This window comes from Ursus arctos, unplaced genomic scaffold, assembly GCF_023065955.2.
Source record: "Ursus arctos isolate Adak ecotype North America unplaced genomic scaffold, UrsArc2.0 scaffold_2, whole genome shotgun sequence".
In the NCBI taxonomy this organism is placed as follows: domain Eukaryota; kingdom Metazoa; phylum Chordata; class Mammalia; order Carnivora; family Ursidae; genus Ursus; species Ursus arctos.
In genome coordinates this window covers 100,266,480-100,289,690 of record NW_026622874.1, presented here as the reverse complement: position 1 = coordinate 100,289,690, position 23,211 = coordinate 100,266,480, and the positions used below count along the sequence as shown (strand labels likewise).

At 47.7% G+C, this 23,211-nt stretch overlaps 1 protein-coding gene across 13 annotated transcripts in view; it reads right to left on the bottom strand.

Annotated features, from left to right (window-relative positions):
- Positions 1 to 23,211, bottom strand: part of RNF216 (ring finger protein 216) — a 157,290-nt gene that overhangs the window by 45,932 nt on the left and 88,147 nt on the right. The window contains exons 14-15 of one of the 13 annotated variants that reach the window (XM_057315403.1): positions 3,892 to 3,976; positions 1,183 to 1,469 (exon numbers count right to left, since the gene is read on the bottom strand). The exons of 11 other annotated variants lie outside the window; for them this stretch is intronic. In XM_057315403.1, coding sequence (XP_057171386.1) covers positions 3,932 to 3,976 — 45 coding nt within the window. In that variant the 3' untranslated portion in view covers positions 1,183 to 1,469; positions 3,892 to 3,931. Of the gene's footprint in view, positions 1 to 1,182; positions 3,977 to 23,211 lie in introns of those variants that run through there. One more of the 13 variants, XM_057315404.1, reaches the window with a different exon arrangement.

Sequence of the window (23,211 nt, the reverse complement as noted above, 5' to 3'; positions counted from 1 at the left end):
ACAACTATCAAATTTAGCAAATATTGCTGAAAATGAAAATACTGTGAAAATGAAAATACCAATGCATTTTGGAAAGCACTCTTGTAAACGATGCTGACACAGCTTCAGGACTGTATATAAACTGTTCGCATTGAGCACTGTGGCTGCCTGCCGATGCAAGGACCTAGTGATGCGGGGAGGCAGGCTTGCCTGCTGCCATGTCATGCTGGGGCAGCTGCCAAGAGGAGATATTCAGGCCCAAGGGAGAATGCTGAGCTGATTGTCTGAAGACAAACCATCTTTTATTGTCTTGTTTGCTTATTCTTGGGTATACATTTTGGGTCCCGTTAGCTAGAGTGGCTTTAAGACAAACCTTAGGATGCCACTATCTCAAACACTGTCACAAAAGTTTGATAAGGGAGAAATGAAATCAATACTGAGTCCCTACCACTCTGATTCTAAAGCATGCTTAATCCCTACTCCTACTTTTTCATTAGTTTCTTCATTCAAACCTAAACATGACCTCTGGAAGCAGAAATGCAAGTAAAGTACTGATTGTGAGTACGTCTTCTAACACCGCATGTTGCCAATGTGACTTCCCTCCCGTCTTTTCCAAGCTGTCTTCAGGATTCATCCGCAGCCCCAGCTCTCAGTTCCTGTTACAAGGCCTGCACAGGGGGAATGTGCAGCGGTGGCCATACAAGCACCCCACCTACAGCTTTCCTGGAGGGCAAGAGTCCAGCCCAGGAAGGTAGAGCTGAAGGTCCACAGTAGCAACTGCCCTAGTCACACATCCACGTTCCTAGAGGGCTTACAGTGCTTCCCCTGAGCACCTGGCCCCGCAGAGAGCTGCCAGAGGACAGCCTGCTCTGGCACTGCTAGTATCTGTTTTCATTCTTAATTCTTTCCTCACAGCAACTGTTCAAAATAACAACAGATGGACAAGAGGATACAACTTCACTAGAAGCCACTGCCTTTTGCCAGGCTCCTCAAGCTCTGCTCTACTCAGGCTCAGAAGCAACTGCTCCATGTGCCTGGATGAAGGCTGACCTGGAAATACACAGGGGAGGCATTTGCTAATACTCTAATTGATTTGTCTTTGGCTCAATTATTAGTCCAATCATAACCGGTCCTGCTTTTTATTGCTCTCCCAACAATCTGACCCAGTAAAAAAAAAAAAAACAAACACAAAAAAACAAACAAACCAAAAACCCCACATCATTTATTTGTGGCTGTTATGGACTGAATGGTACCTCCTCCCCGTAAGTTCAGATGCTCAAGTCCTGACCCCCATACCTCAGAATGTGTATCTACTTGGAAATAAGACTTTTAAAGAGGTGATTAGGTTGACAAAAGGTACTTAGGGCAGACCCTAATCCAATCTGACTGGTGTCCTTAGAGCAAGAGGAGATTTGGACACACAGAGCGAAACCAAAGATGCGTGTTCCCAGTGGAAAGGCCAGGGAAGGACACAGGGAGAAGGCAGCCACCTGCAAGCCAAGGAGAGAGGTCTTAGAAGAAATCAAACCTGCTGACGCTTTGGTCTTAGACTTACAGACTTCAGAAAAATAAAAATAAATTGTGAAGTGTGAAAAAATAAGTTGCTGTTGTTTAAGCCACCCAGTCTGTGGCATTTGGCTATGGCAGCCCTTCAGCGTTAATCAAACACTAGATGGCGGTGCCTCCAGAGCACTCGTGATCCCCTCCTGCTGCCCTCCGATCTTCGTACACGCTTAAGACTCTAAGTCATGATTCTTGGGGGGACAGATGGGAAACACAGACTGTGGAGACTATGACTAAGTCCCAGAAAACTAAGAATGTCACCAATTTATTTCTAATCCAGATGAACACACGGCTTCCTGGAAGTAGCTGCCTCTAAACATGTGTTTACTTTGGGGAAACAATCTTGTAGTTATAGCCATTAATTAATAATTAATTAATCAAAATTTTAAACAAGTAATCTCTACACCCAAGGTGGGGCTCAAACTCACGACCCTGAGATCAAGAATTGGATGCTCTACCGACTGAGCAGGCGAGGTGCCCCTCTATCAGTTACTTTTGTTTTCACTAATGATGTCAAATACTCGCACCCTACAAAATGATCAGGCTGGAGAGTTATGTTTGCTAAATTTAGTAAAAAGAAGCAAAGCAACCAGCCTTAGAATAACCAACCCCACCACCTAATAGGAGTGGAGTGCTTGCAACGTGAAGAGACAGTTTATGCTAGTGACCAACTTTGACAGGAATGAGACTCTGAATATATTTTCTGGGAACAAAGAGAGGTCTCCAGAATTCACAAAATACATGTTGAATTAAATTTGCACCCATCTTCCTGTATCCTCTCGCCGGTACCAACAACAAATAATTAACGATGTTTAGGTGTGATTAATTACATCTATTTCAACAAATATTTACCAAGCAAGACAGACAGTGTGTTAGGAAGTGGAAATAAAACCACGAATAAGACTCTGTCCCTAACTTTGAGGAGATGGTAAGGTTCAAGAACCCAGCTGCCAAGCAAAAGTGAGATGCAGTTTGCCCAAAGTTTTAAATTTAAGAAAAGCCAGAGATCTGGAATTTTATACAAAATCTGATTTTATATATCGGAAGCTAATTAAAAACTAGTTCCTAATGTCGGTGAGGACTCCACAAGCATGGCTGTGGGCTGGATCTGGCGGGTGTGTGTGTCTACCTTACAACTTCTCGGTTTGCACGTCATGGGTCAGGCCTAGGACTGGATACAGCAGGGGACAATTACTGGCACCAAGGAAACATTCACAACCTTGGCTCTAAGCTGAGTTTGTACATTTTGTACATTCATCCACTGAAAACTGCTATACTTGCCAGCTGGTCCCCTATTGTCCTCACCACTCCTCACCCACCTTTGTAAAGGAATCACATGCAGTTTTCCTTAACTATTGAGTGAGGAAGGGGCCAGACTAGAAAGAGTGTCAGAAGCCTGGAGCTCTAGAAGCCACTGTAGGTTCTCCCTAGGTGATGTGAAGGAATAGCAAGGTTGACCTGGCATTACAGGGCAGCCAGGAGGGAGGAGACTGGGGGACGGAGTGCCAAAGACCAGGGCTTCAGTCCAGCATGAGACTCTGGGCCAGGTGGAACAGGAAGATGGAAGGTTCTGAAGAACCTCTTCCATCTGGCTAAAGAGAAGAAACCCAAACAACCCTAAGAACCCACAGCCTATGAGAAAAATCTGCTGCCCCAGGACTCCTAGGAAAGACTGTTCAAAGAGGTGCCGTTGCTCACTCACTTGTAGGAGCACGAGGGGAGCCTTTAAAGCAACGTGGATGCAAAACGGTTAGTGCTTCAGCTGTAACATGGTAGAACTCCCACAATTTAACTGAAAGCTTAATTTTTTATTTTAAGATAACAGCGTGGAAAGCAGCAATGGTCCTGCAGCACTCAGATGAGGCGCCATTTAGTCCGTGGCTGTTACGAGCTAGTTCCTGCACTTCCCGCCCACTGTCTCAGACGCCAGACCAGGGCCATCGTGGGCCCACGTGTGCAGCCCCAGGCTGCGTCTCAGTGGACGGGGAGAGGCGGAAGCACACAGATCCCGAGGCTAAGAGCACCAACTCTATCGAGTTCGGGTTCCAAACAAACTCCCTTTTCCCCAGCCCCGTACCTGAGAAGTTTATGTAAACTTTAACACAAAACAAAGCTGGCAGTGAAAGTGTTGACGGCAGGTGTAAAAAAACAAGACAAGCCCTGTCCCGGCAGACCTGCAGCAGAGCCAGTGAGCAGCTTCCCGCAGAAGAAACGGTGCAGGGCGCTCCAGGCTCACTGCTTCAGTCCAGTCTACCTGGCTGTGCGGCTCCCCCAGCTTCAGTGGTGCTCCTGGGACACAACCGACGCCCTGGACACCCTGAGAAGGCACAGGAGGGGGGAGAGACATACCTGGAAAGAGTAGCCCTGAGCCGGAAAAAGCTGATCCAATCTAAGACCTTATTTTTATGGAGGAACAGCACTTTACGCCTAACAACTGGAAAAAAAAAAAATAAAGGACTCACAAACACACAGGATAATATGAGAACCATGAAATACAGAAAAACCACCTGCCTTCCTTAGGTCTCAGGCTCAGAGTGCTTCCCCTCTAGCCATTGTCCCACGCTGTGATTTCAAGGCTGACCTTGGGCCCAGGACCAGGTGTGCGTCCAGCTGGGCTGCTCCCACGGGACAAGAGACTGCATGCAGGACACAATCTCACCAAGGTTCTATTTACATTGCTTTTTCTTTTTTTTCTTTTTTAATTTATTTGTCAGAGAGATTTTGTTTTCCTGCTGAGCAAGGAGCCTGATGTGGAACTCGAACCCAGGATCCTGGGACCATGACGTGAGCCGAAGGCAGATGCTTAACCAACTGAGCCACTCAGGTATCCTGGGGTTATTGCTTCTTAAAAGACAAACCAAGTAAAGCCGTGTTAAATGACCTTCTATTTTTTTTTTTTTTTAAAGATTTATGAGAGAGCGTGAGTATGGGGGGGGGGGGCGAGAAAGAGGGAGAGGGAGAAGCAGGCTCCCTGATGAGCAGGGAGACAGATGCAACTCAATCCCAGGACCCTTGGATCATGACCTGAGCTGCCGAAGGCAGACACTTAACTGACTGAGACACCCAGGTGTCCTGTTAAATGACCTTAAGAAGAAACCTAATCAGAGGCCCAATTTAAATAAAATACCACTACAGAATCTAAATGTGCACAGCCTTCCCACCCAACATTTTTTTTTTTTTTTTTAGAGATAGAGACAGCCAGCGAGAGAGGGAACACAAGCAGAGGGAGTGGGAGAGGAAGAAGCAGGCTCATAGCGGAGGAGCCTGATGTGGGGCTCGATCCCATAACGCCGGGATCACGCCCTGAGCCAAAGGCAGACGCCCAACCGCTGTGCCACCCAGGCGCCCCCCCCACCCAACATTTTAAGAGCACTCTGAAAGAGCTTCTAAGGTGTGGAAAGCTGCAAAAGACTTTACTTTGTATTATTTCTAACCTGTCAGGGTGTTCATTTCAGAGCAAGCACGTATTACTCGGGAGACTGCTGAGCACACATTTCTACTCATCACTTCCCTGCCTTCGAACGCTACGTGCTCTACTTGCTGTATGTGCGTCAATGTCTTCAATCTCACTAAAGGTGCGCGGGACAGAAGTCCTACCCGTCATAGGATGTGATTGCTAATGATATAACCATTCTTTTGGCTTTCTTACCATTTCCCCCACCTTTCTACCATAAAGGAAAAAAAATCTAAAAAAGAAAAAAATAAGATGTAGACCATGATTGAAATGTCCATATACAGTGTTTAGCAGATGATAATAATAACAAACCCTTATAAAGGCATTGTTGTAAGCACCTACAATCAGGATCCTCTGGGTGGAAAGAAATTACTAAGAACCAGTCTGGAATCTGGCCATTCAATTGCTAATACTGAGGGTTAAGAAGCCAAACAGCTAATCCCATTCTGGGCGTGTCTGTCATTACCTCACTACCATTTACTGTCCAGGGTCCTGGGACAGCTGCTCAGCACATTCCAGGAAAGAATCTGCCCAGAGGGTGGGTCATACATGCGGAGGCCATTAGGGTTACTGAATCAGAACCCAGGAAAAATCACAGCAACGGGATACTACAATGTGAAGGAGTTGGACAATTAATTTCCTGTTCCCTTCCTGGTTCCAGCAGAAGTCAGTGGATTACTCCTTTACACACAACAGCACACAATCTCACGCCCCACCCTCAAAGCAAAACCACACATGACTACCAGGTCACCAGATTCTGCAACTGTTCTTCTATAATTAACTGTAATGTCTACTTTCTGCTTGATTCCTATCTTGATCCTGGAGGTGCTGGAGTTTCCTCCCAGTTCAGAGATGAGCTCTCCAGTGCAGGCTTGCCTAAATGCATCCCTACTGAGCCAAAGGGCGCTGGCTTGAGAACTGGCAAGCATCCAGCCTGGGGCCAGAATCTAGGCTTTTTTTGTGAGGCTCTGGGGCCCTCTGCTGGCTGCCTTCTGTAACTGTTAGCTCCTCACTAGACTAGTACGAAAATCACTCTTGGAAATCTACTACCCATCTTGGGGCCATCGACAAGGCTTTCTATTCACTTAAAATATCCACGTACAGAGAAACACAACACAGCTTTATGTCATCTGAGCTCCTGCAATGTAAATATTTTATCCACATCTCATGAACAGGATCTGCAGAACAATATCTTGTGACTAGTCTCAGGAAAGGAAAGAACTGTCAACGGTCTGCCTGCCGAGATAATCCTCTGATGAGCATCACTGTCTCACCAACTACATAAGGTTAATCTTGTCACACAGACAAGTGGTATTCAGAGAGATGAGTGTGACAGGGCTCCCCACATAACCGGTGGTCAGGAATGCTGGGTACGTCTGAGTCCACTGACTCGTCCACTTACTAAATGGTGACCACAGGTGGGTGGGTGCTTCATCTCCCCCAGCTTCGGTTTCCAAATCTATAAAAGGGGATGTAACAGGGCTACGGGACTGAATGAGAACTCACGGGCAGCACGTACAGTGTGGCGGCACACAGCAGTGACTGTCCGTGTTAGCTGCTGCTCTGCGACGCTACCACGACTGCTCACCTGCTCACCGCCCTGCCCTTCCCGCCCGGTTGCAGAACACCATGCCCTAGGGCATCTCCAGCAATCAGGATGGAGAGGCCCCTCACACAGAAGGTGACAGAGCCTATTTCTGGACACTAGCTCACCAAGTGAGAGCTGGCTTCTCTCACTTAAAAAACAGAAGGAGACCGAGAGCTGACAGCACTGAGAGTGACAAAGGACTGGACAGCAGGTCTGCAGAAACAGCCGAGGAGACCGGACGCTGCAGGGGAGCAGAGTGTGAGCACCTGGAGACATGGGTGGCACGGGGGGTTTACCGGTTGCTTTCCAATACCCCCCCATCCCCCGGACTGGAAATGGCCCTGAGCAGAGCAACAGGGAAATGTATGGGAGCCCCAAGTATAGGATCTTGAAAAGAACACTGAGTAAGGTTGCCGAATCTGAGAGGAGGAGCTTAGATAATGCAGCAGGATGAGTGACGAAGGCCAGCACTGGATGAATGCTTATGGACTAAGCACCTTCTTACCTTAAGTCATTCAATTCTGGTAACAGACCCCCCCCCCCCGTCCCCCGCCCCGCAAGGGTGGTATTCTCCTCCCCGTTCTGCCACATGAGGAGACTGGCATAGGGTGAGGTGGGTGGCAGAATGCCACACTGCTACCGAGACAGGGGCCGGGGTCTCAACACGGGCAGAGCTGTTCCTGCCGAGTCCACCGACAGATTGACAGCCTGCTCTGCCACCACCTAGGGACTTTGGGCCAATCTCTCAGGCCCAGAATGGAGCTGCACAGGGAACACTGCTGCCTGGCCCACCTCCCAGGGACAGGCTGTGAGGACGCCAGGGAAAGTTGGGCGAGGCCTTCCGACAGAGGGGAAGCTGACCAGAGAGCCCCTCAGCAGTCCTCCCTGCCTGGTGTTTCTGGGAGCTGACGTCTGCACCACATAATCAGTTATTTGACAAGGCCTGAGCTCTAGGTGCTGTGGCAATGGATCACAAAATCAATCCACTGAAATCAAGCAAGTGAAAGAACATTCCTGTCATGGAATCCGCCAGTGAAATGTGCTGTTGCAGGATGCAATTAAAGAAGAAAGTGAGCAAAAGCAAAAGCAAAGCAAAGCACCAAGAGAAGGACCATATTTCTGTGTGTGCATTTAAAACACCCGGTCTTATGGGAACAGCCACAGGAGTGCCTTTAGAACTCGCCCGGGGGGGCGCCTGGGTGGCTCAGTCCATTAAGTGTCAGACTCTTGGTCTCAGCTCCGGTCTTGTCTCAGGGTCATGAGTTCAAGCTCCATGCTGGGCATGGAGCCTACTTAAAAAACAAAAACAAAAAACAAAAAACTGGCCCAGGAACAGCTAGAACATCACACAGAATCCAGAGCCAGCCCCCATCACACTCTGATAAAGCCAGCCGCTCCCCGCCAGCTCCACAGGCCAGCCCGCCCATGTCTGCCTTTCTGCTGGTGACAGATGGTCCCGCAATGAGGGTGGCAGTGCAGTGAGGCTGTACGAGGTGCACACTCTGTCTTCATGCCGCGAGCTGCCCTCACTGCTCTCCCCGCCTCCAACCTCTTCTCACCTCCAGTCCCTCCTTCAAACTGCTCTCAGAATATCCTTCTGAGACACTGAATGTGATCACGTCGCGCCGGTTTCCCACCTTGGATGGACTTCCCACAGGGACCGTCCCCCTCCCAGCCACGTCACCTCCCCACCCACCCTTGGAAACACTTTCAATATGCCACATCCTTTTCTGGGAGCCTCTCCGACTCCTCTGTCCCTCCCTACAGCAGCCTTCTAGGTCCAGTCCTGGAGTTCCTTCTCCACGATATCTGACTCTCCCAGGCAAAATCAGTCAGCAATCCCCCCCTCCCCATCCCTGCCATTGCCAGGCTCTGACGGCTCCCCTAAGCAGCCGGCTTGCAGCTCCACCTAGCTACAAATTTCTGAAACACGACCTGGGATCCCCTTGCCTCCCCACAAAGCTGTTCTTAGTCTCCCCTGTATCACTAAAGAACACTACTACCCACTAGCTAGTCCTTCCAACTCCACCTGAGATCCCCCCACTCCTGTGTCCTGAAACCACCACCATTTCTGGCTGAGACCACAGAAGGAGCTTAGATTTTGATTCTTACTATCTCTCCAGGGCCTGCCACCGTGTCTCCAACAGCTTCTACCCTTCTGGGAGGAAAACCACTAGCCCTATTCCAGCGCACATCTCTTTCTAGCTTATTCCAAGGGTTTTCTCAAAGCCTCAAGGGTCAGACAGGACCCTGAGCATCAAGGGTGGGTGTCTTCCTCCTTCCTAAGTCTACCAACTGACCACATCGTGAATGTTTCTCTGTGCACATTACTTGGGTAACGTCAACGACAAATTTCGTTAACTCAACTTGGGACAGTTTTATCTGGTGAGCTGGCCCAAGCCTCACTGGTCACAACTCCCACATGCCACAGACAGCCCACTGGCCTGCTTGAGTACATTATTCACGGGCCCGGGCGTCCAATCAAGTGCCACACTTCAGTTCTGAGTTTACCAATGGGAAACACTTCCAGAGTGGGAAGGGAAAAGACGAACTCAAAAGCAAGTTCAGAGCCAAGGCAGTGGCCTCAAAGTATGCATGCAGGATCTTCTAAAGAAGGTTACAAAGGTGACGGAAGGTGACAGACTCCCTGTGCCACCACCAACCACCTTGAGGGAACATGTTCACGCTCTCAAGACACAGCTTCACGGGCACAGCTGTCTTTGTTCTTCTCCCACTGTTTCGTCACCCCAGCAGCTGCTCTCCTCACGGCAGGGACAGTCAAGAGATGCCCGCACTTAAACAGCAAGCATGCCTGTCCACTCAGAGGACAGCCGAGAGCACAGGAGGTGCTGTGCTGCCAGGACAAACCGCACGGGCTTTCCCCTTTCTCAACTGCAAAGTTCGTGGATTCTGTACCTCAGGGCTGGCCCACACTGGCTTTTGCTCGAACATGGACTCTAAAACTTCCTATTTTGTTTTGAAATCCTTTGGAAACACCTCCAAAGCTACTTCACAAAGTAGCCCTTCACAGCTGTCAGTGTCCCTCTGGAAGGGCAGCCAGTCTGAGCTGAAGAACAGACTATGACACTTTTCCTTTTAAAATAAGCAGCATGTACTGGAGGAAAGAGAACTATGTGCAACCCTTTTGGAAAGAATTTTTGGAAGTCTCAAGAAAATGGATTTTCTTGGACCCAGGAGTTCTACTCTAGGGGTCTATTCTAAGGAATAATTCTAAAAAAGAAGAGGCTTTGTGTATAAAGCCCTGCACTGCATTATTTGCAGCAGCAAAAGTGGAAAACACTTTATACCCTGGACTCGGGGCACATGTCATTCAACCAAAGCACATCTGTCGGACGCAGGTTTACAAACAGTTTAAGAACGCAGAAGGTGTTTCTATCAGGCTAAGTGGAAAAAAAAAAAAAAAAAAAAAAAAAAAAAAGCTTGGCATGACACGGTACTTATGGAGCAATTACGATCATGTGGCAAAAAGTAAACGAGAGACCACAAGCTGAAGATACAGCATCTCACGTCAGGAAGAGGGAGATGGGGACCAGAAGGATCTGTGTGAGTCTGAGCAAGTCCTGCCCCCTCTGCTTCCTCATCAATAAAAATGGGGAAAGCAAGTACCTGGCAGGATCCCTGCAAAGATAAATGAGAAACTGTGTGCACCCCATAAAGGAGAGCTGCTCTTCTCACACAGCGATGAGAGGGACAGCTGGGGCCTCCCACATTCCTCGCCAGGCCAAGGTAGGTGCAATGTTATCTCCTTGCTCTCTGGGAGAAGTAACCTTGGCCACAGGCACCCGGGCATCATAACTTTATTTTTTAAAGATTTACTTATTTATTTGAGAGAGAAAGAAAGAAAGTGCGAGTGTGCATGCAGGAAGGGGCAGAGGGAGAATTAGAGACAGTCTTAATTAAGCACTCCATGCTGAGCGTGGAGCCTGACTCCGGGCTTAATCTCAGGACTCTGAGATCATGACCTGAGCCGAAGCCAAGAGTTGGACCCTTAACTGTCACTAGAACCTTCTAAACAGATGTGCTGGCCTCAATCTTGGCTCTGCCGTCTATGGTGTGTACCTTACCTCTGAGCCAGGTAGAGGCCACTTTTAGGCAACCAGGCTTGAATAATGGAAACGTGAGTAAGGCATAAGGGCCCACAGCAACCACCGGGCTGAATGCAAACAGGCCCATCAGGCGACCCATCTCGAAATAGCCGTAGGCCCTAACTCACCCAGGGGCTACTTGTGAACGGGCATAGGTACCACAAAAGGGAAATTCCGTATGTTCCCATACCTCCTCAGTCCCCCCTTAACTCTAGCCCCCCCCCCCATGTCCTGGCAGACAGCCTACCCTCCGCTGTCCTGTCCACCGCTTCCTTGCAGTGTGTTCAGTAAACATCTCTCTCTCTTGTTCTGCCTCAGGTAAATCCTTCCACCACCTGCGCCAGCGGCCCCCACCTGATCGGGTCACCCCACAAGCCTCAGTATCCCCATCTGGTAATAAGGGGGTAATGACATCTCTTTCAGAATTACTATGAAGCCTGGGGATAGTTTTTAAAGAGCTTAGCACAGCAGCAGATAATCAATGAATTGTACATTTATTGTGGGGGGATGTGGGGTACAGGACAGGGCAAGGGAAGCTTTTAAGGAAAAACAGTAACATTATGATATGACAAGTTACATATAGTGAGAAGGCTGGCCGTGGCTGAGATAAGGACTAGATAAAAGCAGACGGTGACGTGTGAAGAAGGGGGCAGAAAAGCAATTCAGCCTGGCCAGTATGTGACACTGATTTGTGATGGCCGAACATGGGGTTCCACTAGCTAGGCTTTCTAAGCTGAGCCTGTGCATTAAAAAGCAAAAACAATAACAAAGAAAACCATCCTGATGCTCAAACTACTGCCAGTCGTCGTTCTTCCTGACCTGCTGCAGGAAGCACCAGCCACCACTCCCGGAGTGTGATGCCCCTGGGGTTTCTGGAAAGAAAGCCTGGCTTATGTCAGTGGCTGCGAAGATCACCCCCAGGAGTTGTGTAGTGTTCTCAGGTCTGCTCAAGGCCCTGGGGCTTGTGCCCTGGTTGCCGAGAGGAGGGAACAGGGCAGCCTCTACTGATACCTTAACAGCCATTCCAATGGGCTCTCAAACAACTACTGCTCAAGGCACACCCTTAGCTTTTGTAGGGTACTCTCCTGTAGCAGGAAGGAAACGTGGAACTACTGCTGGGGCAGACTGTTGCTCCCCAAGCCCAGGCTCAGGCTGTGCAGGGAAGGGCCATCACTCAACACTTTGTTGACCTGCTCAGGCTGAGCCCAAGCGCCCACCCCTGCTGCCGTGGGCGGCACACCGGAGGAAGCCGGCTTCTGCTGGCTACGCCTGTGCATCCACTCAAGCCCGCCACCCTCGTTCCTGGCTGCTCATTCCACACTCTGCCCCTTACAGGGAGCCAGACCACAGAGAAAGAGAGTGAGCCTTCAGTGACTGGCCCCGGGCTGCAGGAACCAGGAAAGCCCCCCACAATTGTCATCCACCACAGATGTGGACACAAGGGTGGCAGCCCGAGGTGGAAAGAACACAGTCGCCTTGAACACAGACACCTCCTTCTCTTTGCCCCACAGGCTCTCAGGCCTCCTCTGCCTTCACAACTAGATGGGTAACTGCGATCCATGTCAGGAGAGGGGACTTCCACTGGCCCCTGTCTGGGGTCAAGCTCTGCTGCGGCCTGTGCCTATTCCTCCTCCTCACACAGGCCAGCAGGGTTGAAGGACCCAGGGTGCTAGACAGGATTTTTAAATCTCTGGAAGAGCAGGGCTGTAGAAATTGTTCTGTTATTTTATTGTCCTGGATGCCAAGGGATGCACACTAAATACTACTACTCTGAAAATACAGCAAGCTCTAAGATGAGCTCCGTAGAGGCAACTTCTACTACCTTTCCCTTTCTTCCCCCAACTGAAAGGACAAAGTGAGGAGCTGAAAATGAACGGGGAGGGGCTTGTTGGGTAGGGAAGCATGCCTGAGCCCCCTCCTCTCACAGACACATCCAAACAGCAAGTCACCAAGGCTGGAAACGCTGAGCTCAGGGGTAATTAAAATCAAATTAATCTTGGGAAAAGAGCTTTAAATATTCAAAGCCCCATTAATCCTCACGCCTTGTAATTAAATATGTATGTTAAGAAGGCTTGGACAAAAGCAAAACATTTTCAACATGTGAATTCTTTACATTCATAGCATTATAATGCGTTCTAAGTACTGATCTTGTAGAAAACTATGTGAAAAATTCAGTGAAGTACACGTTGTAAAAACATGGCAGAAAGAATGCAGCTACAATCTCTGGCCATCCTGAGCTTTAGAAAAATGAGCCTTGATAAACATCTTCACTGTTTTCAGGCTTCACATCATTTGCCCACTGATAATCCCCACTTAGTTTTAACTCTCCCTGGTCCTTACCCCTTGGGTCTCGACAGGGCAGGAATACCTCCCTCCCAGTCTTGGAAAAGTTCTTTGCTTCTGTTGTCCTGGGATCCTCTCTTCTGTTTTATTTTCTTGTTAAAACATCGATTTGTGTCATCTTCCAGGGATAACCTTCTCCTTGATAATCAACCACTGAAGAGACTGCGGTCACTCCAACCTATTGTGTCTTAGAGGGAAGATATCCAACTTCTGAAGATTAAAGGTGCCACCTAAGAACCTTACAAACATCCCTTTCTTTAACCTCAGACGACCCAGTGAGACAGGCAGGCATCACCATTACCCATTCTACAGATTAGGAAACCAAGTTACTAACAGAATGAAGAACTTGTCTAGATTACACAGATTATGCCCAAAATTCTTACTGTCATTCCATAATTAGCATACTACCATCCTGTTCTTTTCGGTTTTCCAGGAGGAAAAAAGCAGCTGTTCTGATGAGTTTATTTATGTTTGATGGAAGGTACTAGCTTTTGGAAATGAAACTAGAGAGGTGATTCGAGCAGTAAATAAACTTCAGAGGAATGGGTACATCCAATCAGCAAAGTCTGTTTTCCGTGTATTGATTGTGTTCCCTGAGAAAACTTACAACACAGATTTTAGTATCAAAAGTTTCTACTTCGTGAATCTCACTTCTGCACGGTTACCAATATGGACCCTGATACAAGTCTAGGTCTAACAGATGGAGGGAGCCAAGCAGTTCAAATGAGTAAGATGGAACTTTGAACATCGAAACTGCATGAAGCTCTGCCAAGCTTTCCTGGAAGAGTCACGAGAGTATTCTTAACAGAAGACATTCCTGCTCCAAGTCCTGGATTCCTACTGCTGGGCAGCGAGGACACCAGGCTCTCGTTCTGCTGTTAAAAGCACAGAACTGTGAAAAACTGAAGGGCACTTCCAGCAATGATTCGTCTTCTTTCAATTCTTTCACATAGAGAGAAGAGCGTAAAAAGCTATAAAAAGCAGACAGTTATTGAAGTAGGGTGAAAACTGTATATAATACCAGATACGTATCCAAAAGCTACAAAGGAATGGCAGCAGGAGCTACTGACTGATTCATTCCAGACAGACTGAATGTCAGGGGGAGAAGGGGTTTGGCTAAAACCCGTTTTCTGTCCTGGAGTTGTTGGGTGTTTTATTTTGTTTTAATCTCTGTTGATACAGAGATTACTGGTGAGAGCAAGGACACCCATGTACACGCTACTAAGAAACACAACAGGCATAAATGAAGACAAAGTGCACTCCTCTTGTTTTAAGCCTCCTTCGGCAGTCTTTCATTCCAGAAAAAAATAATACACATACTTAACAGATAAACCCTTCACATTTATACAAAAGGGGCCAAACACTCACACTGCACATACTTTACCTTGCTGTTTTTACCTTATAGTGCATTTTCTGGAGAGGTTTCCTGACCAGTACCTACAGATCAATCTTATTTTTTTGGGATGGGTTATGTAAAATTTTGTCGGTGACTCTAGCACTGGGTAATTCTCAATTTATCTATCTCACATTCTTTTAAAAGAAATTTTATTTATTTGTTTGAGAGAGAGAGAGAGAGATAACGAGTAGGGGGAGCAGCAGGCAGAGGGAGAGGGAGAAGCAGACTTCCTGCTGAGCAGGGAGCCCAAGGTGGGGCTCAATCCCAAGAGCCCCTAAGATGGTGACCTGAGCCAAAGGCAGACGCTTAACGACTGAGCCACCCAGGCGAAAAAGGGCTGCTTTTGATAAAGTATGATACAAGCCCCTAAATGACCATGGTTAACAATACCATACAGATCACTGTGCTTTTCAAAGTAAAATTTAATAGACTCTGAACTCGAATGTTGATTAAACGAGGAAACAGAGAAAAAGAGTTCAAAGAACTGAATAAAGGAAATAGCCTTTTTCATCAAATGGATCTACAAAGCTCAGGGTATGTAGGATTCTGCTGTGGCTCCATTCTTCGCGGCAGAACAGGAGGACAAGGCGAGGAGACAGCAGTTCCCGGTGTGGGGCTCGGCTGTCAGTGTGCACGTGCACTGGAGAGCCCACCGCAGGGCAGTGCCGCCTTGGGATGCCCACCCTTCCACACAGCCCGCTTCAAACACCTGGCTGGTGTGTGACACGTGGGAAAAAGCGACAGGATTTACTTTCAGTTTTGAGAACTGTGACTTACCCCAATACTCTGTCAACTATGGCCGCATTTGTAGTATTACAAAAAAAAAAGGGAGGAAAAGAAGAAAAGAGAAAGACAAAACATCTCAAGACCAGGAGGTAGGGCACCTAGAAATCTACCTCCTCTCAGTTCTACTATCAAGTGATCAATAATTCCTCTTTCATGAAGCTGTTTTCAAGAAAAATCTAAGCTATGTGTCCTCTAAAAATGATCTTTCATGCTTTTAAACAAATAGAAAATATTATTTCAAAGTAGTTTTCCTTTCCTCCTGTACTTTCTATAAGCAACTTTTTCACCGCTAAGAAATCTAGCTTCAGGACTGTAATTCCATGACAGTACACGAGTAAAATAATCTAGATATGCACAGTTCAAGAAAGTGGTATGTGAAGGGGCAGGGAAGTTTGTATTTTATGTTACTCACATCTTTAAAGTCCCTTTCTAATTCCTGTTCCTCTAGAAGACACAGTCAGTGTTCCTCAGAAGCCAGATGGGTTTTGGCTAAGGTCCCCAGGTCACAATAAAGGCCTGAGATTTGTCAGTGGCCGGGGTGCAGCGAAATGCTCCTCTCCCTGAAATATACACCGCTCAGGCCGTAGGAGGAGGTGCTGCCCTCACCACAAGGAAACTGCCACCACAGCTCACGTCGGGCATGTCAACCCATGTCTTCCACATACATCTGCCAGCACCAAACCACCCTTCCAAGTAAGCGGGGCTGGTGTTATCCTCACTCCACAGAGGAAAGGTGGCGGGAAGGGCCTTGGCTAGCTGAGGGCTGAGTTAAATTCAGGACCTTTCTCCTCTGACGATGCTCTTCTTCCCATATTTTGTGAGACGGGTAAGTGCATGTGCTTGGTCCCCCACAGCATAGACAGCGCACGGAAGCGTACTAACTCACCGAGTTGGGCTGGAGGGGACTTAACAGATGAGCAGACTCAGACCTGGAGGTGAAGGGCTGGTGGAGGCACAGGGCGCACAGCGCATGGCCCCGAGAGGACGAAGCCAGCCCTCTGCACTCTCCCCACAACTCTGCTGCGTTTCCTTCTGGCTCACACCGCCAGGGCAAAGAGTCTGTTTTCAAAAGTCTGTTCGGTTAGAATAAGAATTCTGGAGGTTTTTACGTACTGATAGAAACAAAACAAATCCCCTTCTCTAACCCCGTGTACAGACAGCGAGAGCCTGGGAAGAGCATTCATTTCCCCTCCTACCAGCTGGGTCTCTACCGGGTCAGCTTGTGGTGAAAGCCCACCTCCACCCCGAACGACAGAGTACAGACACCAAGCAATTTTGCCCGACAGCAGTATTTTATTGTTATGACACTGTCTTGTGACCCACTTTACTCCCTGCTCCTTACTTCTCGGTTATAAGCAGTAATTAGTAATGTCAGCGTTCTGGCTCGATTGCTCCTGGCCCATTAATAATGCAAGAGCAGGAAAAGGATGGATGCATAAGTGTACAACAGAGGTTTCAAGGTTAAAAGCAGTAATGGAGAGAGCAATGGCGGGGGTGTGGCGGTGGTGGGTGTGCAGGTGGTGTTGGTAGGGGAAGAGGAGAGGATATGTGTTTGGGGGGGGGAAGGAAGAGGGAGAGAGAAAGAGAGAGATTTAAACCTATTTTTTGAAATGCGCAGCTTCCCTTTAGGGCAATAGGTATGGCAAAGCACAACTTCCTAGTGTCCTCAATCAAGCTCACTCTCTCCTCTGGAGTGGATACATGTCTCTGGCCACCTGGCAGGGAGTGTGTCGTGCTAAGTCTCTGGCATGGGAGAGTTACTAGTGTATGAAATTGAGGTCAGAGAAAAGTACACGAGTATCTTTCAAACATATTTTTGATGTTTTAAATGACTTCTCTCATAAAAGGCAATGCCTGCTTGTTCAGCAGAACTGGTACCTTCCCACTTAATGCTTTTAAAGGAAAGTCAAGACAAGTGATGCAGAACAGGCTCTGGGTTTGGCAGCCAGGCCCTCCCTCATGGAAGACAAGACTGCGTTGTTACAACTGCTTCCGCAGCTCTGCAAATTCCCCGCACCACCATGGCTCCAAGGGGGATTTCAAAAGGTACAATATCCGACATTCCTGCAAAGAGCTCCGTAGAAGAACTGAATGACCACACACAAGCCTGCAAATTATACATGGAAAAGGATTAGAACAGCTATTTGAGAAGTATTTGCTTGGTAGGTGGGGGAAGGGCCACACAGCAAGGCCGACCGCCATCCGTGACTCCTGAGCTGCTCCTATCTTCACTGTCTTTTAAGCAGAGAAGGATTTGCTACTAAAGCTTTTATTTGTCCCTCTCATACCAAAAGTGAGCTGTTTTACATACTAGGAAAGTAACAACTTTATCTGCTAGTTTCACAACCAAGGGCAGACATTTTTAAAACTGGTCATCGTAATGCTTAGGTGAATCAGAACCCATTCTTACTTGTGAGTCAGAAATAGTCTCTGTGGGAAAAGGAAGCAGCTGGAAGCAGTCTTGAATAGTAACTAATGAAAGCTGTATTTATCCCCATGGGGCTGACTTTGGGGCCATGGTTTTCTCACTGGCTGCGTACTGTCCAGCAGCTCCTGGGCACGTGCTGTAGATGGGGCTCCTGCAGAAAGGCCAGTGAGAAGAAAGGCGGAGCTGCCGAGTTCTAGCCCTTTCCGCTTGCCCTGAAACCCCACCACCTCACCTATAATCTGAGGCCATGCACACTTTTTGAGGGAGGTAAAGTCAGCCCTCACAATGATCCAAGAGAAATGGCTATGGGCTTGAAAATACATAAGCACAATTTAAAAAAAATCACATTTCTACCTTCTTTTCAAGTTCCCTTAAAACCAACAAAACAAAATCCTTTTGCTTTAAAACTTCGGAGTTGACTGGGTTGATGAAAATGAATACACTATCTTTTGAACTGAAAAAGTAATACAGGCACAACTGCCCCATCCCCCACCTCCGTGGGCCTCCCCTGAAGCTACTCCCGGGGACCAGTGCAAGAAACTGCCCTTCCACACGGATTTTCCCAACATGTCAGCACACCTCTCCTCTGCTCACCTGAGACCCAAATATAAACACACCATAAGGACCCACTGTTCTACACCTGGCTTTTTTCACTTAACATCTTGGGGGCAGCTCCGTGTTGGCACTACTGGATCCATGTCATCCTTTTAAATCTTATTGTGTATGCCAGGGGCTGACTGACTGGAGCTCATGGGCCAAATCTGGCCTGCTGCCTGTTTTTATAAACGTAATCTTACTGGATCACAGCCACGTTCATTTGTTCATGCACCGTCTAGTGTCACGTGTGCGCTACAACGGCAAGACGGAGTAGCTGCGACACAGACTATGTAGTTGGAGAAGCCTAAACCGTCTATCTTGCCCTTTCTAGAAAAAGGCTGCCATCCCCTGGTGTATGCCATTGTACAGCTACACCAAAACGTACTTAACCTGTTTCCCGTTGATGGACATTCAAGTGGAAAATTTCCTTACTCCTTAAAATTCCTTAAGAATAAAATTAAACTCTGCAAATGCCGAGAAACATTAAGAAAGCTGAAGAAAGGAAGAGCAGGAACTAACTGGGAAGAGGCCAGCATGGAGGAGGAGGCTTAAAGAGGGAACTTCAGGGTGAGCTATAACCTCCCAAAGTGTCACTTCCTCTTTTTAGAGGAAGCAAGAGGCGAACTGTAGGTCTTTTGATAAGAGGAAATCCCCCTTTGCTATATCAAAGCTACTCCCTGTGTTTGTGTTTTTCTAAGTTTGGCAAGGCTGCCTGAAGCATACTGTGACCAAATTAGGAAGTGAGCAGGCTGATGTCTCTAAGCTGGTCACCACATGGCCAGGACGCCCAGGCATGCGTAGACAGTGATGGATGGGGAGGGAGAGGCTCCATCCAAGAAGGAAATGCTATGTGCTTGAGAAATTAGTCTTACAAAAATTACACTTAATAAGAGTAAATGTTCTCTAAGACGGAATTCTCTTGCTGCTACTGACAACAAATCAAAGGTTTCTACAAGGAAAGACTGTGTGAGATGGGCAGTGGAGACAAATTCTTTTGGGCGATATTCTGTTTATTACAAGGGCAGGGAAGATCTTGAGAAGTACCAGGGGAAAATATACCAATTAGCTCTTTAATAGATTAATAAAATATTTAGTTTTCTGCTATTGAGAAAAAAAGAATTTAGACAGGTCATGCTAAAAAAGAATTGTGTAAATGCTCCATTTTACCACTGCCTACCCAATTGCTTTATTTGCTGGAATGGTAAGATTTAAGCTCATCTTACAGTTTCCAACAAGGTCTAGGAATGTGATATTGAATCATTCATACTGTGCTTGTTTCTGCCATCTCTACTCAGTGATATTCTCTTCCAGGAATGACTTCTGAGTTAACTTTTGATTCCGAGCCAATGAGCTGAGAATCTATTCTGACCACCAGTACTATTGGGGTAATAAAGTTTAAACTTGAAAACCCTTGCTTTTCTCCCAAATTTCCAGATCAGCAAGATTCTTGGACATGGTTTTTATTACCTGAAGAATGTGCTTGGTTCAGGTCCAGCATCCACTATGAAAGCAGATGTACGATTAAGAGTTAAGGTAAGTGTAGGGGTGCCTGGGTGGCTCAGTCGGTTAAGCGTTTGATTTCAGCTCAGGTTATGATCTCACGGTCTTGGGATCAAGCACTCCATCTCAGGGTCCTGGGATAGAGCCCTGCATAGGGCTTCACACTCAGTGGGGAGTCTGCTTGTCCCTCTCCCTCCACAACTTCCCCTGCTCTTGCACGTGCTCTCTCAAATGAATAAATAAAATCTTAAAGAAAAAAAAAAGAGTTAAGGTAAGTGTAAACGACAAATCTTAGTTCTTTATAGGAAAACCTTCAAGGGAGCCAGGCAAAAAGATGTGGGCACAGTTCCTGGCTCAGTTTGAGAACCTGCTCTCTCCAGGGCAGTGGCCGCTCCAAGAGAAGGCAGAGGCCCAGGGCAGAGGTCTGTGCAGGTGGCCATGTTGCGGCATGGGGGTCCTGCTCAATGTGTGCTGAGTTGGTATTCTGGTTTCTTCACCAGGCTATATGGGGCAGGAATTCTGCAGCCACTCTAATGTTGTCAGAATAGCTAAATGTTTGCTTTCTTAGACTCCTATACTGATTTTGAACAACATTTATTTACAATCACCTAAAGGGTCCATGAATTTTATAGCTAACAACACTACAAAGAATACTTTCTGGAAGGCCCTGGCTGACTGACACATAATCCCACCAATTAAGAACTATATTTCTATTAGTCCAGGTCTCTACAGCCCACCATTAACTGAGGCAAACTATATACTAACGGACAACTGAGGACATATTCAGATTAGAGAACTATCCTGGAATTCAGAGTCCAAGTATAACTGAAAGACAGAAATTGGAGGATTTCCTCAAGCTACATGAACCTTGCACTTATCCTCTTCCTTTTATCTGTACAGTGAAGGTGTCAGGGTCATATGATCTCCCAGGTACCCCTTATAAATCCAGCACCTGCAATTATAAACCGAGAAAACCAGATGCCAGTATAATAGAACCACCTGGGCAGGCTCCATGCGGTTCCTCCCAACAGGGTTTGAACCACACATTCATGTGTCCCACTAGATGAGTATGAGATGCCAAGGATACCCACGCCTGTTCTGACCTCACCCTGCCCAATCAGATGGCACGCCTCCCACTCCCTGCTCTTGACTGCTACCATCACCCTGCAGCCTGGCCTAAGCGGGAGGTGTGCTCCGCAAAAGCACGGCCGTGCTCTCTCCCCGGCTGTCTTTTGCTTCCTCACTGCAGTGCAGAAGGCACCACGGCTCTACACAAGCTTCGTTGCCCTTTTATGGTAGAAAAATGAATTGCTTGCCCAGCAGTGGAGCTGAGAGAGATGACAGAACGGAAAGTTGTCATTTGTTGTGGTTTTGGCAGCAACAGAATAGAGCGTTCTCCCCTCAGCCACCCTTGGATGGACAGTGCACGCCAGGCATTCAGCAGGGAAAAAGCAAACCATAGCCAAACTGCTCCCAGATGCATTCCTTCCTCGCCTTGCCTGCAAAGGGATGTGTTTATTTATGAACAGTGTCAAACCTTATTTTGGTGGAAAGGCACTTTTTACAAAACAAGGTATAAAAGCCGTCTGTGTTCTGCTGGAAGACCTAAGCAGAGGTGCCCCAGAAAACACGGTTCCAATCAGATCACATCCCAGGAACGGCTTCATTTCCTTGCCCAACGAATCTGTGGGACTGGAGCTGGGCAGGGAGGTGACCTTGCTCAAAGGAGGGGCTGCAGCTGTTGGTGAAGCCCAGCCCAGCCCGATCCCTGTCCCCCGAAAGCCTCAGAGGGATGGGGGAGTCGCCACTGACTCCAGATAAATACATTCCTGGGAAAACACACCAATATCCAAGTCCCTGGGGTAATAAACTGCAGTTGGTACAGGGGGCCTTAAATTGTTTGCATTTCTGTCAGGAGGCTCACAGAAAAAAAAAAAAAAACCCCAAAAAACAAAAAAAAAAACCCCAAAAAACAGGCCTCCCAGCAGCTGGGAAAACATGTTGCAAAAGGAGAATTAGGCAATTCTCTGTATGCACATCGGAGTTAGGGAAATTAAGCTTATCTGAGTGAGAGAAATTAAGCTTATCCAACATGCTTTCAGCTGGAAAACAAGCCTTTTTTAAATGGGTGGGGAAAAACTTGTGATGGTTACATGGTTTCTTCCATATTTAAAGCATTCAAAGATTAAAAAAAAAAAAAAAAAAAAACCACTGGCGATGGAACTGGAACAAAGTAACAAGCACTAAATGAGGGGTGAAATGTCCGGTTCTCCTTTAACCAGCACTGTGGACCCCTCCACCTCAGCATCCCCTCTACCAACAGAGGGGTATGCTGCAGGGAGAGCCGGCCTCCTGCACACGTATGCCCGGGATCTACTGCTAACCTTGGACCGTCTGCCTCTACCGCTGCTCTTGAATGCAGCCACCTCTCCCCTCCGGCCCCCAGCCAGCCCTCAGAATTCTGACTGGTGTTTCTTCAGGCCAATTCACTTCCACCGAAGCCTTCTGGAGAAGCTTAAGAGAGTGCTAGCAAACGTCCACAGCACTGCACAAATGGGCTTTGGGACTGGAAGTTTTGTTAACCAAGGACCACAAGAACACTGTGTATCTCCAGGTCTTGAGTTGCTAGGTCACCAGAAATGACCAGATGTTCCAGCCCCCCTACCCCCTGTATCTAATCTCTCCCCACCACCCATGCCCTCTTTTGTGGCTCTACAAGATCCACCCTCCCTACATCAGGCTTGGTACCAGCTCCCTGGGGTGTCCAGAGTAAGAGTCAGGCCTTTGCTTTGTAAAGCCCTTTTTGAACTGAAGTCCATCCATCCTTCTAGTCTACTTTCCTCCTGTTCCGTCACACACGGCTACTGGCTGACCCCTCAACAGCTCTGTCTGCGTCACTCCCTGGCCAGGAATACGGATCTACCGGCACCCATCAGGTCCCGTTAGGACTCTGTCAGGCCAAGATCCAGCTCCTTCACAAAGTGTTTCCAGACTGTGCCCAATCACAGTGACTATCCCCTCTCACCTCTGGCTCCCTCCAGCAGCTCCCATCACCATCTCACTATTTAGCCATCTGCATAGGGAGGTGGCCTCCCTTGACCTCTCAGGGTAAGGCTGTCACTGCCTATTTTGTATTTCTTCAGGCATAGCAATACTCAATAAAAATCTGCTAAATTAATGACCAAATTTCAATCAAAGTCAACCAGCCTGTGTTGGCACAAGCCTATTCTGAGGGAGCAGCTAAGACAGCAAGGCAAAAGTTTTAGGAAGGAATGAGTCCAAAGAAGAAGGCAGGGGAGAAGGAAGCACTGCACAGCACACAGGGCCATGGTGACAGAGGGCTCAGGGGATGGGGTCTGCCTGGAGAGAAGGTCCATTCTGGGAGAGCTAAGGGGAGGTCAGAGTGGGTACCGGCCTTGGGAGAAAAGAGGAGACTTTTATGGGAGGTGAGAGGATCTGGAAGCTAAGAGG